The sequence below is a fragment of the Phyllobates terribilis genome, unplaced genomic scaffold, assembly GCF_046119375.1.
Source record: "Phyllobates terribilis strain yellow unplaced genomic scaffold, ASM4611937v1 Scaffold_258__1_contigs__length_2716348, whole genome shotgun sequence".
In the NCBI taxonomy this organism is placed as follows: Eukaryota; Metazoa; Chordata; class Amphibia; order Anura; family Dendrobatidae; genus Phyllobates; species Phyllobates terribilis.
The window spans coordinates 1,562,527-1,581,073 of record NW_027363018.1 but is presented as its reverse complement, the minus strand read 5'-3'; the positions used below and the strand labels follow the sequence as shown (position 1 = coordinate 1,581,073).

At 43.7% G+C, this 18,547-nt stretch overlaps 1 protein-coding gene across 1 annotated transcript in view; it reads left to right on the top strand.

The window, feature by feature from the left end:
• LOC141219264 (SH3 domain-containing kinase-binding protein 1-like) overlaps positions 1–17,698 on the top strand; it is a 91,073-nt gene extending 73,375 nt beyond the window's left edge. Inside the window, exons 4-7 of the mRNA XM_073666033.1 lie at positions 6,768–6,893; positions 8,577–8,830; positions 11,835–11,898; positions 17,657–17,698. Of these exons, the coding sequence (XP_073522134.1) occupies positions 6,768–6,893; positions 8,577–8,830; positions 11,835–11,898; positions 17,657–17,698 (486 nt within the window). The remainder of the gene's footprint in view (positions 1–6,767; positions 6,894–8,576; positions 8,831–11,834; positions 11,899–17,656) is intronic.
• The last annotated feature ends 849 nt before the right edge of the window (positions 17,699–18,547 follow it).

Here is an 18,547-nt window from a genome sequence, read left to right as displayed (position 1 = left end):
AAAAACCAACTGCGGCACCTTCACTTTAATGCTGTGAAAATAAGAAGGAAGCTGGGGATGGAGGAAACTCAAATGGTCCCAAAGGGTAGACTATAATAAAAAGCGCAACACAGCACTTAGCTAACATATTAGTGTTGTTCTCTAGTCAATTCATTTTCACTAAAGAAGGGGGCTGGAGGCAAGGAACCTAGATGGAAGCCCCACATGACCGGGAGGGGACAGGAGGGTGTAATTTGAACTTAAAAGGATAGGGATTGGATATAGGTTGAAGGGCGGGCATTTGAGGGGGGGGGGGGGATAGATAAAGCAGAAAGGGTGGGGTGAGAAACGGTCAGTTCAGAGAAGAAAGCATTGGAAAAGTCCCAGAGACAAGAACAATGGAGAAAGTCCTTTTGTGTGAAGACACTTACCAAGAATATGGAAACTGTAGATTCCTTGAGCGCAAGACTGAGGGAGGCTGCAAGATCCAGAAGTGGAGGGTGGCTGGAGTCCCAGCTGTCTGGATTGCTGGGGAGTGATGGGGCAGAAGCACCTCCATCAAGATCTGGAAGGGCCAGCAGGAGGACGAGGCCCCCCGTTAGGATTTCTCCGGACACGGTTAGTGCGGGCAGCAGGCGCAGGCCGCGGAGCCCCTCAGGGGACCCTGCGTCCGGTGAGCGTGTTGTTGGAACTCCCCGTCAGCGTGCCCGCCGCGGCAGGAATCCGCCTAGCCGCCCTGCGGGCTCCATCTGCAGTGTATCGCAGTCCTCAACTGAAAGAACCCGGTCGGCTGTGCTGCGGCCTGCTCCGGTGTCACGCCGCAATACCAGGGCCCGGGCCGCGCCAGAAGCAATGCCCACGATACAGCCACGTCAGCTTCCGGTGGGCGGGACATCACCGGAAGTGCTAGCAACGTCACTTCCGGAACCGGCATCACGTGACGGGGCTACTCAGGAAGTCTTCGACGGAGATATGCACATGCCCCCCAGTTCAAGAAAAGGCACCAATTCAAAGCGCCGTGACCACAGAGGACGCGTAGCGGGGGGAGCAGCAGAAGGATCATTTGCACGGCAGGTACACGTGGCGATGCTCCAGTCGGGGTGCCTGCTAGAAACAATGGGACAGGGATGCAGCAGCAGAATTTCACGGGCAGGCAGCGGCAATTTGAAGATCTGCTGCCTGGCTCGATGCAACACATTCAAGGCGGTGGAGCGGCGGGCATTAGCACTGGGATGCCTGGCAGTCAAACTTGGAACACGACAGGCCGGACACGAGAGTCGGGGTCTGGAAATCAAGGAAGGTCACGGACGGCAGGAAGGACCAGAGCCAGGATTGACTGAGGATGAGCAGCGGAGACGGCGGCGAGTGCTCAGGTCCCCCCTGGTGACGAGGAGGACAGGGGCGCGGGCCTTGCGCTGCAGCAGGAGTCGGACGGATCGGAGAGTGGGGAGGATAGAGGTGAATCCAGGCGTCGGCAGGACACAGGAATTTTGGCTGGCAGGGACACAGCACCTGCGCAGCTGGGTGAGTTTGCTTCTATGTCTTGTTTGTCGCCCGCTGGGTCATTACTGTATGAGGGAGTTGATAGGCAGTCGGCGGGGCCCAGCGGGCAAAATATTAGGGGAGGTTGCGGGTCTGATATAATGGGTCTTAGAGACATTTTGTTTAATATGTCGCAATTTTTGGCTAGAATAGATAGTGGGGGGAGTTAATCAGGGTGGATTGGCATCCGCGGCAGCGACGTGGGTGCCTAGTCAACCGGTGTCTTTGCAGGTGGGAAGCGAGATGGGCAGGTCGGGGGTCAGTGCAGACATTATACCTTCTGGGGTATCGGTTTGTGTGCAGACAGAAAAGGACAAGGCGGATAATGTAAGACTGGGCGATAGGGCAAAAGGGGAAGTTTATGTGTGCTTTGAGGGGCCGTTGGGGGCACACCTAAAAAAAGAGGTAAAGGAAAAAATTTGGCGGGATGAGTACGTAGAGATTTTTTCCCTTCTTCCATTGGAAAAGTTTAACCTGGATAAGGGAAAAAGGAATGAGAGTAGAAAAGAGGAGGAGGAGAAGCGTAGGTGGAGGTTGATTCCTCAGACGTTTGTAAATTGGTTACAGGCTTTCGCAATATTGGCTAGTGTTATTGGGGAGAAAGCTCCTGATAATTGCTCAGGCTTATTCTGCTAGCTTGATGCTATCGGGGAGGCCCAGAGGACTTACGGGGGTCAGGCGTGGTTAAGATATGATGAGCAATTTCGGCAGAGAAAAGCAGTCCGACCGGAGATCAGATGGGATCAGAAAGACATTGGGTTGTGGTTGAGGGTTATGGCTCCAGTGAGGTATGGGCAGTCCTTTCACGGGAACAACAGTAGCGGGAATCAATCAGCGGGACATGGGGGAGGTAGTAAGGGGGCGCAAAACATTAAAAAGGAAGCGGGAACTTGCTGGCAATTTAATGATGGCCAATGCAAGTACGGGAACTCCTGTAAATTCAAGCATGTGTGCTCCCATTGTAATGGAAGCTCACATAGAGCATCAAAATGCTTTAAGAGAGGAAAAGGAAAGCCGTCGGTGGTTACCGGTCAAGGGGGTTACTCCGGTGAGGGTTCACGCGATGGCCCCCTTTCTAAATAGGTATCCGGATCAGTTGAAGGCTAAAGTTATTGAGGATGGGTTTTTGGATGGTTTTAGAATACCAGCTCCTGATCATGTAGTCCCTTTTTCGGTTAAAAATTTAATGTCGGCTCACCGTTATCCAGAGGTGGTTAAGACGAAGTTAGCTAAAGAGGTTGAATTGGGCAGGATGGCGGGACCGTTTCAGGAATTGCCTAGCAACAAGGTGATTATTTCACCGTTAGGAGTTGTGCCCAAGAAAGAGGTGAATAAGTTTCGCTTGATTCAGCATTTGTCATACCCTAAAGGGCTTTCAGTGAATGATGGCATTGCGCAGGAGTTGTGTTCGGTCCAATATACATCTTTTGATGCGGCGGCACAATGGGTACGGAGGTATGGGCCAGGCTCGTTGCTAGCTAAGACTGATATTGAGTCTGCTTTTAGGTTGTTGCCAGTTCACCCGGATAGCATCCCGTTGTTGGGATGTTTTTGGGAAGGGGAGTATTATGTTGATAGATGTTTGCCAATGGGTTGTTCAATTTCGTGTTCTTTGTTTGAAACTTTCAGTAGTTTTTTGGAATGGGTAGTGAAGGACCTGGCTTCTGTGAAGTCGGTCATTCATTATTTGGACGACTTCTTGTTTATAGGTCCCCCGCAATCATTGTTGTGTAGGAATTTGTTAGGTACTATGGAGTGGGAGGCAGAGCATTTTGGCGTACCTTTGGCAGTAGAAAAGACGGAAGGCCCTTGCACAACCCTAAGTTTCCTGGACATTGTAATTGATACTGAAAGGATGGAGTGTCGGTTACCAGATGATAAATTGATTTTGCTTAAACAGGAGGTCGATAGGATCGGGAGATTGCGCAAGGTGACACTGAAGGAGTTACAGTCACTGTTAGGGCGTTTGAATTTTGCGGGCAGGATTTTGCCAATGGGTAGAATATTTTGTCGCAGGTTGGCTGGAGCAACAGCAGGAGTGCGGGCTCCGCATCATTTTATTCGCTTAAATAAAGAACACAAGGAGGATCTGAAAGTTTGGAAGTTGTTTCTGCAAAATTATAACAGAACATCGTTAATACAGGAGGAGTTTTTGAACAGTTATGATTGTGAGATATTTACGGATGCTGCAGGAGGTGCTGGTTATGGGGCATACTGGAAAGGGCGGTGCAGTGTAGGTGAGTGGCCGAATTTGTGGAAAGAGAGGGGTCTTACGAGGAACTTGGCATTTTTGGAGTTGTTTCCTATTGTTGTGGCGGTGAATATTTGGGGGGAGTGTTTTGCCAACAGGAGAATTCGGTTTCACTGCGATAACATGGGAGTTGTATCGGTCATCAACAGTTTGTCGGCCTTGTCGCCGCCTGTGATTAGGTTGCTGAGGGAACTTGTACTTTGTTGTCTTAAGTTGAATGCTTGGATTACAGCAGTCCATGTGCCAGGTGTAAAAAATTCCATAGCAGATGCCTTGTCTCGTTTTCAGTGGGATCGTTTTCGGGCACTAGCACCAGAGGCAGAGGACGTGGGTCAAGAATGCCCTTCGCGGTTATGGCAGATGGTTATGGAGGAGTGGGACGGTTAATACAAGAGTCTATCACAAGGCAGACCTGGGCATCATACGAGGCATCGTTGCGAGTATGGCAAAGTTGGATTCGGGAGTGGGGTGGAGTGGAGAGTGAGGTAGATAGAGAGACGGCTGTGTTGTTTCTGCTGGGAAAGGGCGGCAGACAGCGGATAGTCGATTTCAAAAGTTGGCAAGTTTGTGGCAGGATTAGCATTTGGTTTTAAATTGCTGGGTACGAAGGATGTTACGAAGGCCTTTTTGGTGAAGCAAGCTTTGAAGGGCTTTAGGAAAGGAGGTAAAGTGTTGGATAAACGTAGGCCGGTAACCTTTAGTATCTTGGAACGTTTGGGTTTGGGAATGGATAGGATTTGTTGTTCATTTTTCGAGGCCACATTGTTTAGATTGGCTTTTGCTTTGGCATTTTTTGGTGCACTAAGGGTAGGTGAATTGGTGGCACTAAGCAAGAATAAGGTTGGGGGTTTGTTTGCTGAGGATATGAGCGGTCGAGATGGGGGCATTGAATTTTGGATAAGACGGGGGATGACAGATCAATTGGGCAGAGGAAAACGTGTGGTCTTAGGTGAGGTTAAGGGATCTTTGGTTTGTCCTAGGACATGTTTAATGGCTTACTGGCAGGTTTGGTCAGGGAGGAAGGGCCCATTATTGTGTCATGAAAATGGTGAATTTTTATCGCGTTTCCAGTTTATAGCAGTGTTTAAGAAGGGTATTGCTGAGTTGGGCCTTAGCCCTGAGGTATATGGGTCACATTCCTTCAGAATTGGCGCGTCATCGGAAGCGGATGGTTTGGGGTTAGGCAAGGAAGTGATAAAACGCATTGGGAGATGGAGTTCCGATCGATACCTGTCTTATGTAAGGAATTAGGCATTCGGTCTAATGTAATTATCTTTTGGTTTTAAATATTTTTGGTTGTCTTGTTGCAGGTGGAGTCCCGTTGTTAGTGTGGATTATGGGGCACTCTTTTGTCCACTGGGGGGCACTGCGGGCGGACGTGAGGCCCGACGGTAGGCAATTGGGCTTCAGCCGAGAGCAAGCCGTGGTTCTGTGGTTGGGTTTCCGAGGGATGGTGTGGAGAAGAGTACTGCCAGAGTTCCATAAAGCAGCTCATTTGGATCGGGCATCGGATATTTTAGTGCTGCACATGGGAGGGAATGATTTGGGGGCTCGACCGGTCAGGGAATTGATGAGGGACATTAAAATTGATCTTTTAAGGCTATGGAGATCGTTTCCTGAGGTGTTGACTGTTTGGTCTGAGGTGGTGCCCAGAAAAACATGGAGGGAGGCCAGATCATTGAAGGGAATTAATAGGGCACGTATAAAGTTGAACAGAGCCATATCAGCTTTTGTTAACAGGAATGGGGGAGTAAGCATACGGCATCTTGATCTGGAAGCGGGAGTTGGAGAATTTTGGGCAAAGGATGGCGTGCATTTGAATGATATACGCATCGATTTATGGGCATTGGCCATACAAGGCGGGATTGAAAGGGCTTTGGCGGTGTTGGGGCGCTCACGAGCCTGAGGTGGTCAGGGCTGTTCGTTTGTGGCGGGTGGGGGGGTTGTGGCCAAATTCATCCAAAGAGAAAATTACAGGTGCAGTGTTTTATTTGGTATGGGTGAAAAGGGGAGGGGGAATGTGAACCATGGAACCCGGGTTGGCCGTACATGGTCAAGAAGGGGGCTGGAGGCAAGGAACCTAGATGGAAGCCCCACATGACCGGGAGGGGACAGGAGGGTGTAATTTGAACTTAAAAGAATAAGGATTGGATATAGGTTGAGGGGCGGGCATTTGAGGGGGGCGTAGATAAAGCAGAAAGGGTGGGGTGAGAAACGGTCAGTTCAGAGAAGAAAGCATTGGAAAAGTCCCACCCACCCCTTTTTTCGGTTGTTTGTTAGTTTCTTTTAAATTGCATTGGAAAAGGGCGGGTTTTGTAGGAAGAAGAACAGGGAGGTCTAATAATTAGGGTGTATTAGGAGGGGTTTTATATATATATATCTATATCTATATATATATATATATATATATATATAAAAAAAATTTAGTGATGTGTTAAGATGTCTTTGTCGCAGTGGCTGGCGGGGGGGGGTTGGGGTTCTTGGAGTTGGCACGGAAGTGTCGGTAAAAAAGGAGATTATCAAGTTACAGGCATTGGCTTGATTAAGTGGGGTGATCTGGCATTTTGGTTTTGGGGGCTCTGGACGGGGTTTTACCCTGGGAGCTTTTGGTGCCCTTGAGCTGGTGTGGTACGGCTGAGGGTAACATGGTGGTTCAAGTACAGTTTGGTTTATGCCAGATCAATTTTTTAACTCCAAGAACCCTTACCCTTGTTATTATAATGTTTATATGTTTAATATTGTTGTTTGTTAATAAAACGGCCGCTGTGGCCAAATTTATCCAAAGAGAAAATTACAGGTGCTGTGTTTTATTTGGTATGGGTGAAAAGGGGAGGGGGAATGTGAACAATAGAACCCGGGTTGGCCGTACACGGTCAAGAGTCTCTTTATAGCTGTGCTGGTAAGAATGGAGATGGCTGGCTTATTACGCATCTTCTTGTCATGTAGGAAATATTGTTACAATCAGTATACTTTTATTCACTACGATCTTTTGTAGTCCTCCCTTTCCAGTCCTGATTTCTTTGACTCTCCAAGTCCAGAAGATGACAAGGATGATATCAATCACCTGTCACAGAGACCTATAGACTCATCCAAGAAAGCCCCACGTAGTCTTACATCACAGGTAAGTAAGGGGAGCGTGCTCTCTGTTGTGGATCAATACAATTAGGACTGGGAGGGTTAAAAGTCAATGTGTAATCTTACCATGGAGGAAAGGTGTAGATGATCCATGCTTATCGGGGAGTATAGCAATATAGCTGCCTACTGTAGCTGCTCTATTTCCTGCTGCGCTGATGGTCCCTAATGTCACGGGTGTACTCTCTTCCCTTATAAAAGCTAAATAAGTAATTGTGGGAAAACCTTTTTCTAGAAGTAGATTTTTACCATTTTATCATAGATTGCATGCTTTAAGGCATTGTCCAACTTGACTAAGTTATTACCCATACATGGAATGGTGATAATTTGTTGATTAGAAATTATCAAAAAGATTTGTAGGACCCTAGTCCAGCTGCCATATTGGTAGTCCATGGCTGCCAGAGCAGAGCCCTGTGAACCTCCTCCTACCTGCTGGTGTTCCCAGTGTCTCTTCTGATCCGTAGGCCTGGCTCACTGTCATTGTTCTGGTACAACGCACACATGACACTTAGCCAGGCCTGCCGATCAGAACAAGCACCAGGGATCCTGGCCGTTAAAAGGAGGTTCACAGAGCTCTGCTCCGGCGGCCATTGACTACTGAAGTAGTCGTTGAACAAGGATCCCGCAAATCTTTTTGATCATCTCTATTGCAGATTGCTTGAGGTCCCACTGCTGTGATTACCACACTCTCAAGATATGAGCACAGCACCACTCCATTCATTGTCTGTGGAACTCTGGCAGGCCATAGAAATTGAATGGAGCAGCAGTGCACATGCACAGCCATCACTCAAATCCTGTACATAGGTGGTAACTTGCTACTTGGGACAACTCCTTCAAAGGAATTATCCTACAAACGAGGTGCGGACATATCATTGGTGCAACCTATGGGGCCGCACAGGGGCCCAAGAGATAAGGGGGCCCATTTCTACCTCCAAAGCAGGTGCAATTTTGCATTCTTAGGAGCTCTTGGACTGCAAAGGGCCCATATATTGTTCTTGTACCCGGGCCCTTTTCTGTCTGTATACACCAGTGCTACAAACAACAGGTGATTATATGATGATGCAGGGTCCAACTGCTGGGAGTCCCACCAATCCTGAGGACTGTATTTCACATGTGAATGGAGCATTAGGGCATATGCATGACCGCCGCTCTGTTGACTGCCTATGGCACAGGTGGTCACACATACTGCTGTTCCACAAAACCATAGAAGTGAATGGAGCTGTGGTCACACACTGTGGTGCACTGCTGCTCCATATTGCAGAAATAAGACCCCTGTTCTCATGACTGGTGGAGGTCCCAGTGAACAGACCCCCAGTAATCTTACATTTATCCCCTATCTAATAGATAGCTTATGCTGCATTAGCCAAGTCAGCTCTGTACCATCTATGGGGGTCACTGTATACATTAGAATATTAAATGAAAGTGTTTTTTTTGTGTTTTTTTTCTCGTTAATCAGAGCATTGCCTATGACTGAGCTGTAATTGTGGCTGCAGTTGTGCCTGCATTTTCTTAATATCTTTCAATAATGAAGACCACCTAATAGCACATATAATACCGCTGTATTTAGGCAATGATTTACCAGCATATGGGAAATATTCATTTATGATTACTACATGTGTCCTTTTAATAATAATAGTTTTCTGTACATATTCAGTGTATTCCTGTCTTGTAGGTACCAGAGAACAGAGCTGCATTGCCCCCCAAACCAGGAGGCTTGATTCCAAGTGTTAGTTTCTCACACGGCGCTCCTGGAGCCCCATCAGCATTTCACATTGTCACCTCAAGTAGTCACAGGTCAAACTCTCCGTCCTTTGGTAGCTCCGATGCAAGACACACAGTTGAGCATGGCCAGTCATCACTAGAAGAGCTGCAGGCACAAGTCAAGGAGCTTCGAAGCATCATTGAGACAATGAAGGACCAGCAAAAGTAAGCTTTATTATACCAGATGCCGGCAGCCGGGAATTAAAGGACTTGTTCTGATTTAATGTTTTTGTGTAAAGTTTCAAAACTGTCATGGATGACTTTTTTATAATGTGCAAACCAAATGAATGGCTATCATGTCATACATAGATAGCCCGAGTCCACAAGATGGAGAGCCACTGCTTGTCAGGGCTCAAAAAAGAGGTTCCCTGGAGGTTGTCCTCTCTAACAGGTTTTCCTGATGAAAGAAACTCTTAAAATGTCATGATACATTGTATTATTTATGGAGTATTTGTTTATTAATAATTAATCCATACCATTTTTTCCCTCAGCGTGAATTCAGTCGGAGCTTATTTTCATCAGATCGGTGCTAAGAGACACTATAATTGTCACAGTCAGTGATTTCCATCTGGCTAAAAGAAGAATGTGCAAAAGACGAAAAACAAATCTGCAATTATGTTCAAAATATCAATTTAGCAGAGAATAGGAAGTAATTAACACAAACTATTCACACTCATCTAATAACAGCCTGTAATGGATGTTATAAGACTTCATTCAGCACATTGGAAGCAGACAATTTTGCTATACGTTCAGAAAATGGACCTTTTCTCTAAATGGATCTAAAGGTGCAGTGAGCAAATGTACAGCCATATACTTAGGTCCATTTACTATTAGCTTCCAGCATTAAAAGAAATGAGTTGAGATGCTGTTTATGACAGGGCAGAATAAAGCCTCAGACTGTGTGACTATATGACTATATTTTTGCTATAGTTTTTCATACTTTTTTACATTTAGTACATCACAGTTTGCAAGTTCCGTGAATGTACCTATCTTTCTTCTGCTGGTATATAGTGAGATCCACTGGGAATCTAAAACATTGGGACAGTGCTCTAAGAGGAGAAAAAGAAAAATGAGATCTTGTACAGTACAAGGTGTAGAAAAGGGCTCCCCAACCTGTGGCTCGCAGACCTATAATGTGTGGCTCGCGGCTGTGTGTCAGCTTGTTGCCTTAGCACCATGTCTAACAAACAGATATGAAGAGCAGGTCTCTAGTTCCTGACGTTTGTGAATAACCCCATACAGAAGAGCAGGTCTAGATGCACATATATAAGAGGTTGTCCACTACTAGGACAACCCTTTATCACTCTGAATGTTTGCCCTCGTTAAAATAAAAACCCCTGTCCTCACCTCCCGTGCTGGCGCAGTTCCAGTGGTGTCCGCACTCACGTTCTGGGGCTCTCGTGCGGTTATGTCACGTGAGCCCTGCACCATATCAATACTGGTGTCCTAGTCCTAGTAGTGGACAACCCCTTTAAGAGTTGGAGAGATAAATGAAGTCTGGAGATGAGACTGGAGATAAGATGATACTGCTAGTTAAAGGGTTGCTTGAAGTTGGATGCAATAATGTGGTGGGAGTGCCTGCTGCGAGAATACCGAATATGAGTGCGGTGAGAACCCCTGTATGTAAGCACACTGCCTTGGTTTTATTTCTATGGGGAAGTTCTGGCTGTTATTATACCAGTAATGGGGCTCTGGGTGTAACTACTGTGGGATAGGGAGCGGGATCTGGATGTCACTAGTCGGGGGGCTCTGGATGTTGCTCATGACCCTCTCTCAGAGCTGAATGCGATTCCCAAGGTAAGAAATGTTGGGGATCACTGATCTAGAATTACTCAGGCCTGAGTGCAAAGGGGGGGTAGATTTCTTGATGGTAGTGACTGTAGACGTCACTATGGCGGAGCATTTGGGACAGACTAGTTCTTTCTTGGTAGTGAAATTCTGGGATGCATGATATATTATAATCTATACAATCTGTGAGTTCTATTTGCCAACGATAGGTAGCACCAAAGTAATTAATTTCAATAATTTAAATGGATGGTCAGTGGAACAAAAACGTCTTTATATTTAGTGCCATATTAAAATGCGAGAAGGATGGAGTGAATTGAAATATAAGACAGTGGAGTCTCTTGGCTAATGTGATGTAGTGTCTGAAGCAGGTCGTATAGTCACTGAGCATATCACCAGAGCAGCAATAAGGAGCCTGGTGTATCTGGCAGCAGAGTAGAGGAGATGATAGGGTAGCACATGTAACTATGGCACAGCAGGGATTGACCTAGGTGTGATTATAGTGGACGCACATAAATACATAACTGATTGGTTCAGTTGATTCTCACTTGGTTGCCTGAGTCTCTCCTGGAGATGAATACTGTGTCGCATCTCCTCCTAGGGATCCAGTACAATCATCGTAGAGGGTAATCCTTTTGTGGACTGTCACTGCCATGTCTCCTCAGAACCTGCCCCCTTGGGTATTTCCAGCCTCAGAGGTCTCGCAAGCCAAACAAACCAAACTCCAACCCAAAGATGAAGGGTTTTTTAGGTGGTAGGTATAGGTTGTACCACTGGTATCTTGCAATGGGGTGAGAGCTCAACTATGAATTTGAGGCTTCAGCATCAGAATTATTCAGATCCTGTCCAGACTAGGCTTGAAACATTGGTCCATGCGTAAGCAGTAAATTCATGGGCTCTATGCTTAAACATATGTAGGCCTAGGATTATTAAGAGGCTCGATGTGGAACCCAGGATGATGTGTCCACATCAGCTGACTGTTATTTTTTTATATATATTTGTTTTTTTTGCAAATGAGCATTTGTCATCTGAACATTTGTTGCTTTTCTGGTGAACATTTGTCTGTGTCCAATATAAGCACAGGGTGATATATTAGATGAAAATTATCTGAAAATAAGATGCTTCTCCCTATGTATTATTCAGTATATGCAAAGAAGACTGTGAAATAGATAATCTGTGGAGCACATATCATCTCAGATCTCAGCACAGCTTACCCCAAGCAGTATTTCAGGAGTCAGATTCCTACTCAAACTATTTGGTTATTCGGATTCTCCACATGTTTCATTGTCCTTGTTCTTCACTTTGCTGCCTTTTAAAGTATAGTTTAGTATACTCGAGGTTACCCCAGAAAATTAATTCCATCGTTCTTGTATTTTTATTTTAGAAAAGAAATAAAACAATTACTGTCCGAGCTGGATGAAGAAAAGAAGATTCGTCTTCGATTACAGGTACACAATATTTGACTTGAAGCCCTTCCGAAATAGTAGTTTGGAAATGTATGCTGTAGTTGTGCTCTGACCACAGGTTCCAGTGATATGATAAAAGTCTGAAATTCTCAGAGTCCTGTTAGTACATCATCAATCATAGGCTTACTCATTAAAACGGTGTAAAGAAAATCCAGTTGTCTTTTTTCAATAATATACTTTTTATTAAGGGATGTTTTACAAAAGAAGGGAAAGGGAAAATAAAATATGATAAAGACAGTATAGTAGTATTACAACAGTTACATCATCCTAACAAAACTTTTAACTTGGAGGAAAAATCTGGAAAAGGATAGCCGGAGAGGAAGAAAGGAAAGAAAGGAAGGAAAGAGAGAGAGGAATGGGATGGGGAAAAAAGGGAAGGATGAATGAGGAAAACAGGGGAAAGGGAGGTGAAAACAAAATAGATCATCTATAGTATAAATCCTTGTTATGGCATCAAAGGATTTCAGTTTAATTATGTTAAAATAATAAATGATTTGTATACTTTCTGGCTAAAAGATGTTATTTGTTTGGAGAGGTATTCTTATTCAGGGAAAAGTATCCAGTATCCAGATCCAGAAAGACCATATAGAATAGTATTTCTTAAGAGAGCTGTTTCTTAACGCATAGGAATGTTCTAAAGAATTGTGAACTAACATCTTATCTATAATTTCTGAGATAGTAGGAACATTAACTGACTTCCATTTAGATTCAATAAGTAGCTTTGTTATAGCCAATATATGAATGGAAATATGTTTTATCTTCTGTGGGAGTAAATTTGAGTCAAGAGATAGAAGGGCTAGTTGTGGTGAAATATTAACTGTAGAGTTGTTGATTTTATTCAACAATTTAAAGATCTCTTTCCATATTAATGCAGCTTTAGAACATGTCCAAAAGATATGAAATACCGTATTTTTCGGACTATAAGACGCACCGGACCATAAGATGCACCTAGGTTTTAGAGGAGGAAAAAAAAAAAATTAAGCAAAAAATGTGTTCATGATGCACTTTTAAGGGGGAGGGGGTCTTCTGCTGACACTGGTATAGGGGTAATGTTCCCCAATTCTGACAATATCCCCCATCCTGGTATATATGTCTCTCCCCTTCCTTTTATACGTGGTCCCCATCCCCATCCTGGTATGCCTGGCATCCCTCCATCCTGGTATGCATGGCACCCCTCATCCCTATCCTGGTATGCATGGCACCCCTCATCCCTGTCCTGGTATGCATGGCACCCCTCATCCCTGTCCTGGTATGCATGGCACCCCTAATCCCTATCCTGGTATGCATGGCACCCCTAATCCCTATCCTGGTATGAATGGCACAGCAATCCCCATCCTGATATGCATGGCACCCCTAATCCCTATCCTGGTATGCATGGCACCCCTCATCCTTATTTTGGTATGTATGGCCCCTCATTCTAATCCTGGTATGTATGGCCCCCTCATCTTTATCCTGTTATGTATGCCGCCCTCAGCGTTATCCTGGTATGTATGGCCCCCTCATATTTATCTTGTTATGTATGGCCCCCTCATATTTATCCTGTTATGTATGCCCCCCTCATCCTTACCCTGGTATGTATGGCCCCCTCATCCTTACCCTGGTATGTATGGCCCCCTCATCCTTACCCTGGTATGTATGGCCCCCTCATCCTTATCCTAGTATGCATGGTACCCCTAATCCCTATCATGCTGCACATTAAAAAAAAAACACTCCTACTCACCTTTCTTCTCTCCTCCAGCGCTTCATCCTGCCTGCCCACTCTGATCTCTCCATGTGAGCCACGCATGGCGTCACTACCATGCGCAAGGAGAGATCAGCTGCCGGAAGTCACTGCTCCCAATGCCGGTACTGTGTGCACGGGGAGCAGTGACTTCATGCTCCTTCATAGCCGACACACATCGTAGCCGCGCTGCGGCTCCTGCTGCTGCCGGGCTACCGCGTGATCCTGCTTATTAAAGGGCATGAATATTCACCCCCTCTCCATGCCCATGGGCGTGGAGAGAGGTTGAATATTCATGCCCTTTAACAGCGAGCACAGGCAATTCTGGCAACAGCAGGAGCAGCGCTGCGTCTATACTGTGTGCTGCTAGTAAGGAGCGTGGGGAGCACTGAATATTCATTTTCTTTAGCAGCGGGGACAATGTAGGCTGCAGCGGGCGGCTGCTGCCTCCTGTTCCCCGCTCCTCCACCACTGCTGCTCCCCCCACACCCCACATATATATACAACCCCCCCCCCTCCAACATTTGGACTATAAGACGCACCCCCCATTTTCCTCCAAAATTTTGGAGGAAAAAAGGGCTTCTTATAGTCCGAAAAATACGGTAAGTTGGCTTTTTGTCCACAGTATCTCCAACATGAATCAGAGTAGTCCACAAAGGCTTTCTTTAGTCTGGCTGTACAATTCCTCTTCTGGAAGATTATGAAAAGTTTTTAGGGAGAGGAAGTCTATCATTGATTCGTTTTCTGCTATTTTCTGCTTTGAATAATAATATTCGCTTCAGAAGAAGCCTGGATATTTGGTAGGGCAATTCCCCCTTTTATTTTTGAATAGTAACATTTTTGCAATTCTCTGAAACTTTTTTTGCCATCTATAATTTGACAGTTGTTTATGAAGAGATTTAATCCATATTTCTGGGACTAGGATAGGAATTGTTCTGAAAATATATTGTAATTTTGGTAGTATAATCATTTTGTAGATAGTAATCCTACTCATCCACGAAGTGTTAGATTTATCATAGTTGCCAATGCTTATTTGGATTTGCTTTTGCAATATGTTTAAGTTCTCATCTAGGATTTTATGTAAAAGGTTAGTGAATTTGATTCCAAAATAGCGATTATGGGATTTTTCCATTAATTTTGTAAATTGATAATCTAAGAAAAAAATTAACATTTTTGATTTTTTTGGCATTTATTTTATAATTGGAAACCGCTGAAATTTCTTTGATATTTTGGGTAATAACTCTTAGTGAGTTGATAGCGTCAGTAATGGAAATGAACGTGTCAACCGCAAATAAACTAATTTCATGTTGTCTAAAATTAAGTGGGATTCCCTTTATGAGGTCGTTGGTTCTGGTAATTTCAGCAAAGGGTTCCATTATGAGATCAAATAAGGGTGGAGATAATGGACTTCCCTGACGTTTACCATTAGTAATAGTAAAGGTTTTAGAGAGTAAATTGTTAATTTGGATCTTTGCTGAAGGGCATGAATAAAGAGCAGTAATAGTTTTAAGAATTTGTTCTTGAAATCCAAATTCGTTTAAAGTGGCGACCGTGAAATCCCAGTTGATGCGAACAAATGTCTTTTCGGCTTCTAAAGATAGTAGTATGGAAGACAATTTTTGTTTTTCCACATATATAAGTAAATTTAAAAGTCTTCTTGTGTCATCTGAGGCTTGTCTTCCCTTAATAAAACCCTACTTTATCAGAATGAATTAGTATAGGCATAATTTTGATTAATCTTTCAGATATTAGCTTAGCGTATATTTTCAATGTCTGTATTTAGAAGAGATATCGGCCTTTGGTTCGACATCTCCTCAGAATTACTATTTTGTTTAGGTATAACAACAATGGTGGCTATTAGGGATTCATTTGAGAATAGGCCATTGTTGGTCGTTTGATATAACAGAAGTTAGGGGGTTAGAGAGATGATGTCTAAATAATTTATAATATTCGGTGGGTATTCATCAAGTCCGGGGGATTTATTTTCCTGCAATTTCTTGATGTCAATATCAGTTTTGTTAGTAGAGAAAGGGGAATTTAATCATTTAATTTGCTCTGAGTTTAATTGCGGGAGTTCTTCTGAAAGGAAATTATTTATTCATTTAATATTTAATTGGGTAGTTTCTTTATCGTCTTTCAGATTGTATAGGGAAGAATAAAATGTAGCAAATTGTTCCACTATAGCTTGCGGGTGTATGTAGTTGATTCCATCTTGGATTTAAGTTCAGCTCTAAGACTTATTATGGCAAAGTGAGTTTTTTTCCGTCGGATTTTGTTGTTGTTTTGCCACTGCCTTGCTAATCTTTTGGGTGATTTTTTTTATATATTTTCTTTTGTTTTCCTTTTGTGTTGTGCATTGAGTTGGATAAGGATCCCTCTAAGTACTGCCTTATGGACATCTCAAATACTAGTATTTGCGCAATAAAATAATGATGTAGCCACTTATGGTTAGACCTTTAAAATGAATTTACTCTGAGGGTCTACTTTTCTTCCTTGTTCTGGATTGTGACCATTCTCGGACATATTCCGTCCGTCCTTTGGGTCTTGAATAAGGTTGGCTTTTCCATTGAAGAAGACTATGAGTCTAGCAGAAAAACACCACTATACGAAATGTTATTCGCTCTTAAGATGCTAGTTATGCCAGCAAAGGATTTTCCTAGCATATCTCTTTTGAGAAGTCCAGAAATATTTTTATTGACTGGTAAGGAGGAGGTAGATATTAATTTTTCTTTAGATAGTCCAGAAGGCGACCGGTCCTTAGTCTGGAAGAAATGTATTCTCGCAATTGCTTCTCTTGAAGTGTCTCCTGACAGAAAACTAGGTTTTGGTAGCCTATGGGCTCTGTCTGTTGTCAGTTCTGCATTAGGAACCGATGGTAGTGTTTTATATATTAAGTCTTTAATATATGGAACCATTTGTGACGGGGAAACATTCTCAAGTATTCCCCTAAATTTTAGATTGTTCCGCCTGTTGCGGTCCTCTAAATCTGTAAGTTTTAATTTTAATGTTTTAACTTTGCTTTTAAGTAAACAATGATCCTTTTCCAAAGCGTATTGTGTGCCAGATATGGGGATTTTACTTTTTTATTTGTGTCATTGATTTTCTGATTAATATCTTTTCAGTATTGCATTTAGGCTTTGGAATCCATTGACCATAATTATGTTCAGTTGTTGAATGAAAGATGAATGGAGGTCTAGCAAGTATTTTTCTCATGGAGAAAGATTAACAGGTTTCTCTTTTATTAAAATTGTGTTTGCGTTGTCACTATATCTATTAATGGGTATCAGAATAGGAGACATATCAGGAGAAGTTGTATGGTCCCTTTTAGGTCTATGTTTAGAGGGGGTCAAATTGGGAGATATGTCCTCTGAACCATCATCTGTTTCAGATGAGTGTAAGTCCTTTTTATTATCATTGTTACCCTTTATGCCACTTGCCTGCTTCTTTCCTTTATTCCTTGTATGAGATCCACCTAATGTGAACGATGTGTCCATATTAATAGGGGCAGTACTGGAAGTATATGTAATAATATTATCAGACAGTTCCTCATCTTTGCCTGTCATCATTTATCTTGGAGCTGCGCTGTATGCTCAGTATCCAGAAGCTCTGCTATTAAACAGCGTGATTGCGGCGCGTTGCTAGTGTCTGTCAAGAGGGGATTCTCCAAGTGCAGGGACTTCTCCTGAGCTGGTAAGTAGCCCGGCTTCTGAATGACATTGGCGCTGCCCGCTCTGTTGCTGGCACGGCGCTCCGTGTCATTAGTGAGGCGTGCGGTGCTGCTCCGGGGTAGAGGGAGTTTACTCACTGCTGCTCTTCAGTGATTCCTGTCAGCGCTGGGCTTTTGCTTCCCACGGTGAGTTCCTTTCTTTTTACCTCAGGTGGAGGTAGTGGTCCCATTGGATCTTGATGGTGGGCCTCAGAGGTGGGTCCAGGACTATCTTGAAGGTCCAGGGGGTTCTTCTTTTCTTTGTACAAGAAACAGTTGTTGCTCTAAACATTCTCTATCCATTTTTATTCCAGATGGATGTCAATGAAATTAAGAAATCTCTACAATCCAAATGAGAACAATGGACATGTCACAGCCCACATCAGAAGTCCTACAATCATGAACTTTTCTTCCCTCCAAGGCCAAAATACTTTTGGTGCCAAACGATCTAAAATTTGCCTCAAACGCGACAAGCACAACAGCCGTTCACCTACCAAGGACGCCCTGGTGACTTTTCTAGCTCTCACCCACGTGAATATCGGTGGACTCCACGTTGTGCTCAAGTGTTCCTCCTCGAAACTGCGCATGAAGGAAACTCCGGCAGTTTTACTTCAGAGTGGTACTTTTTTATGATATTTTTCCATGAATAAAGAGTATTTCCAATTGTCTGTTTACAAGCTTTATAATTTTATGGTTGTTTTTTCTTTCCTTTTTTATTACGTCTTTTATCTTGGATTTTCTGAAATCTCTGTGCAGCTGAGTAACCCTTTCCTGTCCTTTCTGTTACCTTCTGAGACATACTATATGGGTTTGGATCTCTGACTGGAAACGTTCATGTGCAAAGTACTGTTCATACAATGTGATGAAACGCTTTGCTTTTCACTGTACTTTACGAATGTGTTCCCTAAGAGAGAAAAGTATGGCGTTTACAGATAATTTGTGCCTTTTTTTAATTTTTGATTCCTGCAGAAACATAGTAGTTACAAGTTGGCCCTAACTATATTTGTGATCGGACCGGCCAGACGAAGCTTGTAGGGTAAGAACGCCCTTCTCCGGACGTCACCTGAGACAGGAGGTTAATAGGACTATTATAATAATAGAAAATGCAATAAAATAACTTAAAAATAAACTTTATCATTTAGGAAGTACGGTTACATTTATTTTAAAGAGACAGGATGCAAATTAAAAATACAAAAAAAAACGAT